General features: G+C 33.8%; 1 protein-coding gene across 1 annotated transcript; it reads left to right on the top strand.

Moving 5' to 3' along the window:
* The first annotated feature begins 403 nt into the window (after positions 1 to 403).
* On the top strand, positions 404 to 5,920 carry LOC139897671 (uncharacterized). The gene is made up of 7 exons (XM_071880366.1): positions 404 to 899; positions 2,089 to 2,229; positions 2,602 to 2,967; positions 3,718 to 3,960; positions 4,568 to 4,660; positions 4,833 to 5,033; positions 5,553 to 5,920. The coding sequence occupies exons 1-7, from the start codon at positions 588 to 590 to the stop codon at positions 5,763 to 5,765; spliced, it is 1,569 nt and encodes a 522-aa protein (XP_071736467.1). The 5' UTR covers positions 404 to 587; the 3' UTR covers positions 5,766 to 5,920.
* Positions 5,921 to 7,465: the final 1,545 nt, after the last annotated feature.

Below are 7,465 nucleotides of genomic sequence, written 5' to 3'. Positions count from 1 at the left end.
TAATTGCAACCCAGTTATCCAACTGGCGACCCATTTAGGTTAAATGGAGACCTTGTTAGCTCAACTGAAAACCCGTTGGTAAAGAAACGACTTCTCTCTTTTATCTACGGTGGAGGAAAGATTGTCTACATCTCACCTCTCTCATACCTTGCATGTGCGGGATTGAGTATTGTTGCTGTTGTTGTTGTTGTTCTAAGTTCTTTCCGTATTTGTTTTTTGTATCTTGTATTTTGTTTTTCTTTTCTCATTTTGAAAAAAGATTCAATTATAAAGTTTTCGTTTTTTGTAAAAATAAAAATTATTATTATTATTATTATTATTATGTAAATGTAAATGTAAATAATTTGATTGGTATTTTACAAATTCACAAGACTCCCCCTAACACTCGCCATTAATCAAATTCAACAATTAATTGCCCAAACATCCAAACACCCACGACACATTCCAAACATTGACTCCATCGCTAAACTCATCGTCCTCATCAATCTCATCACCCAAATTTCACTCCAAAACCACTTCAATTCAATAATTAATCAATGAATCGCCGCTAAAACACTTTACCGGTCCACCAATTTCATCATCAAACAATGAACTTATACACACTGTTCTGTATTTCACTATTATCATTAGGTTTAACAAAAGTACCAATAATTTGTGCCTTCAAATTACCGTTCAAAGTCGACGATGTATTACCTGCTTTACCGCATCAAATTTCATGGCCAGTTATGAATAGTTTCGGTAAAGCCGTTGATTTATTGCCGTCGTTTGTCGGAACGATTTCGCCTAATAACGGTTCGATTGCGTGGAACGGTGCGTGTTTTCGTGGTAACGAAGCTCGTATGGAGTTTATTGTTGGTGATGATGATCGTGGTTTAGGTGGTGGTATGATTTACCTCAAGGTCAGTTTAATTTATTTGATTTTATTTGTAATTATGTTTAACTTGATTTATATTTAAAATTGTTATTAGATTAGGTGTAAACTTAGGAGCCAAATTAGAGACTAATTTCTTGTACTTTGTATAACTTATACTACTTAATTAATTCATTTGATATATGTTACTATTTTAATTTTAGGTTTTTGTGATTGTTATTCCATTATTAGTGCTTAAGTTGGGAGCAAATAGATAGACCTAATTTTATGTACTGTTCATATAGTGTATGGATGGTTATGTGTGCAATGAACAACTTAGTTGGATTGTAGTCGAAATGATTGTAACAATATTAGAAGCTTGAAACTCTAATTGAGTCTTTATTTATGAGTTTGAGGTCGAATAATAAATGGTAAATTTTCAGAAAAAGGTAACTGAAGTTTTTAAAAGGCTCGAGGTTGGAAATGTAAGCTCGGCACATTAAAGATTGGAAGAACAGTTATTAAATAGTTAAATTTAATCAACAAAAAGGTAAGATAAAAACCCGGAATTTTGGTTACGTACGTTGGGAATTGTACCAAGTAACTTGGTCCAAGTTACTTTTTTAGTAGAGTTGAGTTTACAGCCCTTTTTTTTCTTTGAAAGACAAGTCCTTTTAACGAGTGGGATTCCCTTACATTACCTACATCAAACATTTTTGAGAATTATCATTACTTCGTTAGTAGTTTTCGCTTTATTCGATACTTTAGAGCTCTGTTAGTTGTCACTTGATTACCAATCCTTAAATATCAATAGTAGTACTAGTTTTGAGCACGTTTTGACTCACCTCATCACTTCGGTACTTCAATCGGCTCGACTTGATTAGACGGTACCGTACATATGTATCAACGTTCGTGAATTGCTCGCAGGCGACATTACCTAACTTTTGATGTTTATCCCATAGTATAGCAATTTATTTTTTTTTATTTTTTTTTTTTTTTGTTAGTGAAAAAATTTATGTAAGGTTTATTTTAGTTATATGCAAGTATGTATACAGTTTGATTCAGTTGGTTAGAAATTTTGTATGAAATTTATAGTCATGATTATGTTTATGTTTTGTTTTTATATTGCCAGAATAGATGGAGAAAGAGAAATTTTCTTGTTGAATATGATTCTTATTCTTATTAGAATTAATTGTAGATTTTTAAAACTGTGCTTTTTTGTTGTTATTAATATATAGACGGAAGAAGCTCAGAGTTGGGCTTGCGTGGATCTCTATGTTTTCGCTACGCCTTATAGGATTACATGGGACTACTACTTTGTAGCACGTGATCATACTCTTAAGATTGATTCTTGGGAGGAACCTGCAGAGTTGGAATATGTACGGCCACCATTATTGCAGATTTTTAATCTTTTTGTATTCGTGGTGGTGTTTAGAGGCATTATTTTGGACCCATTTACTATTGAATGAGTCAAAACGGGATATTTGTTCAAAAGGGAAATGGGTCAATATGGTCAAAAGTTACTCACAGTTTGTTTATAATGACCACATGATGATGCAACCTCATACATCGTTTTGTTTAAAGATTCTGATTTGTGTAAACGTAAGCAATACAAAAATTATACACAAGTTTCTTTTACAAAAATATGTGCAGGTCAAAATAACCCGGCCCAGCCCATTTATTTTTGTATGAAAACATGTCCTATACTTTTAGGGCGATTGACTTAATCATCTTTTATTTTCTATATGTAGGTTAAGCAACACGGGCTATCTGTGTTTCTGATGCCTTCTGGAATGTTAGGAACGTTGCGTTCTTTGGTTGATGTCATGCCTTTATTTTCCAATACGAAATTTGGTCAAGATGCAAACCTTGCTTTTCTAAAGAATCACATGGGTGCTACTTTTGAGACACGGCCCAAACCATGGCGTGCAACCATCGATCCAAGTGAAGTCCACTCTGGTGATTTTCTAGCCGTGTCAAAGATCCGTGGACGATGGGGTGGTTTCGAAACTTTGGAGAAGTGGGTTACGGGTGCGTTCGCTGGTCATACAGCCGTTTGTATGAAGGATGACCTCGGCAATCTTTGGGTTGGAGAATCAGGACACGAAAATGAAAAGGTAAAGGCGTTTGTATAATGATTTTGCACAATTTGACACGCGGCCTTAGTAATCTTAACGATGTAAAGAAATATGGTGTGTCTAGGGGCACCTAATGTATTTTGAAAGTGTGTGTGTGACGTTGAATAATGGCGTCCTTCTCGGCCGACTAGTCGGTTTGGTGACTATCCCATCTCGTTTCACCCAAAAACATCTAATTAGTCGGTCAGCTCTAAAAAGTCTAGTAGGCCATAGTCAGTCAAAGTCGGGTCCGAGACGGTCAATATCTGTCAAATTCAAGGTTGTTCAAAGTTAAAGTTAGGTCAATTTTTTATATTTCTTGTAATCAGATTGTGCCCCATACATATGTTTGAAATATATATGTTTTGATATATTAACGTATAATATATATGTTAAACATATGCATAAATAAAAGTCAACGTTAGTCAACGCCCGACTCAACCGACTAGTCGATTCAAAGTCCTGATCGACTCATTTCAGTCTCGCGAATTTTCCAACATTGCCAACTGTTATCCAAGATTGATTGTTAGATACTTGGATTCGTAAAAAATTGAAAGCTGAATCCGCTTATTTCAGCACTAAAAGTTAGTTATGCGATTATAAGTCACCATTTCCAGATAATCACAAATTCAAGCACCCGCAATACCTATCAAGTGTTAGCATATACTGAATTTCAACTGAATATGCTTTTTTGGAAAAGCTATTTTTAGTAACATTCAATCTTTATGTTGGAATTTGGTGTTATTGTAGGGAGAAGAAATAATTGTTGTAATTCCGTGGGATGAATGGTGGGATTTAGCCCTTAAGGACGAATCTAACCCACAAATAGCTTTGTTGCCTTTACATCCCGAGATACGTGCAAAGTGGAACAACACTGCAGCATGGGAGTACGCTCGGAGCATGTCGGGCAAGCCTTACGGCTATCATAACATGATTTTTAGTTGGATCGACACTCTTGGTGACAATTTTCCGCCACCTATTGATGCTCACTTGGTATGTTTATTTAATATTTATTAGAGGTAGCAAATGCAGCCCATATCGACGAGTGGGTCACTTGGTACTTATTTACCCTGTTTTGATTCTTATAATAATAACAATTTTGTGATACACATTTCTCAATAGGTGATATTTTCTGTTAATATTTGTTTACAATGAATTAAGGTTTTTCTAACATAACTTAGAGTTGTCGTGAAAATGCATAAAAGTGTTGTGCATTAAAATAATGGTCACTTTATAGTCAATATAACCGCTATGTACAACTCTTTTATCACATTAATGACAATCCTATGGGCCATCGTTATAATAATCTTTAATTTATCTGAAATATGTCATATCAGTGAATTTTGCCAGAATTGAACGGGTTAAACAAGTTGAAGTCACCCAAAATCTATTTTGACTGGATACAATCATACAACGTTCTACCTCATTCTATTCTCACGTTCAGAATATTTATGTCATAATATTGTTTTTATATTTTAAATTGCTACAATAGTTTTTTTCAAAGCAAACCTGCCCATCTTCGCATCTATACTTTTGAGCATGTATTTATACTATATTTTAGCTTCCCTCGCAGATATTTAAGTGATGAAAAACATTGCAGGTGATTTCTGTCATGTCTATGTGGACTAGACTGCAGCCTGCATATGCTGCCAATATGTGGAATGAAGCTTTGAATATGCGTCTTGGTACAGAGGTAACTGTAACCTCACAAAAATTATTTTAATATTCTTTAAAAAGGTTAATCTTGAAATTATAAACTTCTGAAATCATATATATATAATCGTTTTCAAAAAAATGACCCTTTTCATACCGAGCCAGTTTTGACCCACTATTCAACCCACCCGTCTTACCACCTTTACCTTTAGGGTTTGGACTTGTACAAAATTTTAGAGGAGACGGAAAAAAGAGGCATGTCTTTTGATGAATTGCTTACAATTCCTGAGAATGATGAATGGGTGTATAGTGATGGCAAATCTACAACTTGTGTTGCTTTCATTCTTCAAATGTATAAAGCTGCTGGTGTTTTTGGCCCTGTTGCAGATTCTATTCAAGTAACTGAATTCACTGTAAGAATCTATACTTGTACTTCTTATAAGTCCTATAGTAACTTTTGAGTTGGTATCAAAACCATATTTTAATTTGATTTGGTATGGGCTAATTGGGGTGCGGTGCGGGTTTTCAACGGGTGTTATTGGACTCTTTACTTTTTTTTATTTTGCTTAAAATGGGTCGAGATTGGACCCACTCTTATAATTTTCGTTAGTGTTCACAAGACCCAATGGGTCCAAAACTTTGACCCATTAGACCCATTTTTTTGTTTTTTTTTGGGTCTCAATTGCCAGGTATAGTAATGACGTATTTGATCACACATGGCATCTCATATGTCGGTAACTTTGATTTGATCCTGTCGACCTTTTTTCTTCTTATATTGATGGTCAAAAGCCTATAGAAGATTACCTTAACTGAAATTATTTTAAATTTAGAGTCCAAAATCTGTCTCTTTATGCCATTTCAATGGATTTTTGTGTGAAAATAGAATTTGCATCCATTTCAAAATTTAAAGCTAGTTCATTTCTGCGTTACAGATTCGTGATGCTTATATGCTCAAAATCTTTGAGAATAACCAGACACGGCTTCCCACATGGTGCAACAATGGTGATAATAAGCTCCCGTTTTGCCAAATTCTTGGTAAGTATCGTATGGAACTACCGTTGTACAATACGTTAGAGCCGTATGCTAACATGAATGAAAACTGCCCTTCTCTGCCTCCAACTTATGAGAGGCCTATGCATTGCTAACACCTTTAAAGTCTAGAATTGCAAACTTTGCATTGTATTAAATTCTTGCACATTAACATACTCGAAGTACGGAAGTAAGTACGTGTAAGCAGTAAAATCTTCCACTTGACATCTTCTACTAGTTATTGTTTGTATATAGTTTTTTATTTGTGGTTTTGGTTTCTTGATATAATCTTTAGTCTGCATTTGGAAAATGTGATGAATTTAAAAGATATTGTGCCCTTTTTCAACATAGTAATGACATGATCCATAGCTACGAAGAAGACAATGCTAACTTTGTAATTATTTCATTTGAGACAACAATTTACGACATGTGGCGTGAAAACAAGCTAAAGTTAGTAGTTTATATATGTCATAGATTGTTACATTACGTTTTAGGGTTCTTGTAAATAACGCTCTCATTGTGCTGTTTTGATTATATGGTTACCTTGTATCTCATTTGAAAGTCTTCTGATGTATTGAATAAAGTCTAGTTTAGGTCAAGTACTTTTAGGTAACTTAGAATCAAAATCAACATACTTTTATGCAAAATTGTTAAGTCACTACTCACTAGTCGGTCAATTGACTGAATTTTATAACAGTGTTTAAAGGCTTCAATCTTATGTCCGATATGGTGAAACACCCCAATTATTTTGAGGTATCATTTAATGGTTATTAGTTAACTAACTTTGGTTAGAAAAGGACTAGTAATGTTAAGTTCTAATTGGGCATACGTAAAATAGTAATTTTGGCTAATATCTTGTTTAATAAAACAACCAAAACACCCCCATAGTTCTCTTTGTGCAGAAAAAAATTAAGAGTACAAGTGTGTGAGAGGGAGAGTGGCGATTTTTGGAGAAGAAGTCCTAAACTCTTGAATCTCTAGCATGCAACTTGATCTAGGAGTATTATCTACATCACTAACACTTGCTAGTATCATATGAAGTTTTGTTTCTTCATCTTTTCTTCACATCTTTTATGTTAAATTGGGGGTTTCTAACCCTAATTAAAGGTATGAACTAATTATCCTTAAAACTTGAATTTATATTGTAAGATAGTGTTATTATTGTGGAAATTAAGGGTTTTGATTCCTTGAAACCCTAATTTGAAATTTTGTTGAAAGACTTATGAAAATAAGTCTTGGTTTTGGTTAAAGTAGGTGTCAAAATGGTGATTTAGGGGTCAAGAAACTGGGGATTTTAAAGAGGATGAACTAGTCAAAATTTAAATTAGTAAATGATGATGTGTTGATTAAGTCAAGAAACTGATTTTACCATGTTGTCTAGGTGTAAGTGATTATATAAGTTATAAAAGTTTTGAGTTGATGAAATTGTGTTGAAAGACTTATGTATATAAGTCTTGGTTTTTGTTAAAGTGGGTGTCAAAATTGTGATTTAGGGGTCTAGTAGAGTTGTAGCTAGACTTGTTAATTTTGTATAATCTAAAGTCATATGAGGAGGTTTGTAATATGCTTGAATGTTACTTTGATGAACATTTGGTAATTGAGATTTTGGATTTGGTAAGGATTGAAGACATAAGTCTTGTGTTTCGTCAAAATGGGTTTTGTGTGTTAAAGTGAGTTTAGTAACTAAAATTGTCAAATTGAGTTTTGTAAATTGGGATGACTTATGGTTATAAGTCTTGAGATTAATCAATCTATGTTTAGCGATGAGATTGAGGGTTTAATGATAAATCCCAGAATGTTAAAGACATAGATGATT

This window comes from Rutidosis leptorrhynchoides, chromosome 3 (genome assembly GCF_046630445.1).
Source record: "Rutidosis leptorrhynchoides isolate AG116_Rl617_1_P2 chromosome 3, CSIRO_AGI_Rlap_v1, whole genome shotgun sequence".
Classification (NCBI taxonomy): Eukaryota; Viridiplantae; Streptophyta; class Magnoliopsida; order Asterales; family Asteraceae; genus Rutidosis; species Rutidosis leptorrhynchoides.
Note: the sequence above shows the minus strand (reverse complement) of the source record. Positions and strands in the feature narration are given on the sequence as shown.

What these genes read in the sequence shown, in the direction of transcription:
- LOC139897671 (XM_071880366.1), top strand. Translation starts at nt 588, where the DNA reads ATGAACTTATACACACTGTTCTGTATTTCACTATTATCATTAGGTTTA. An exon ending in AACCTGCAGAGTTGGAATAT is followed by an intron (nt 2,230 to 2,601) that starts GTACGGCCACCA and finishes TTCTATATGTAG; the next exon opens with GTTAAGCAACACGGGCTATC. An exon ending in CACCTATTGATGCTCACTTG is followed by an intron (nt 3,961 to 4,567) that starts GTATGTTTATTT and finishes AAAACATTGCAG; the next exon opens with GTGATTTCTGTCATGTCTAT.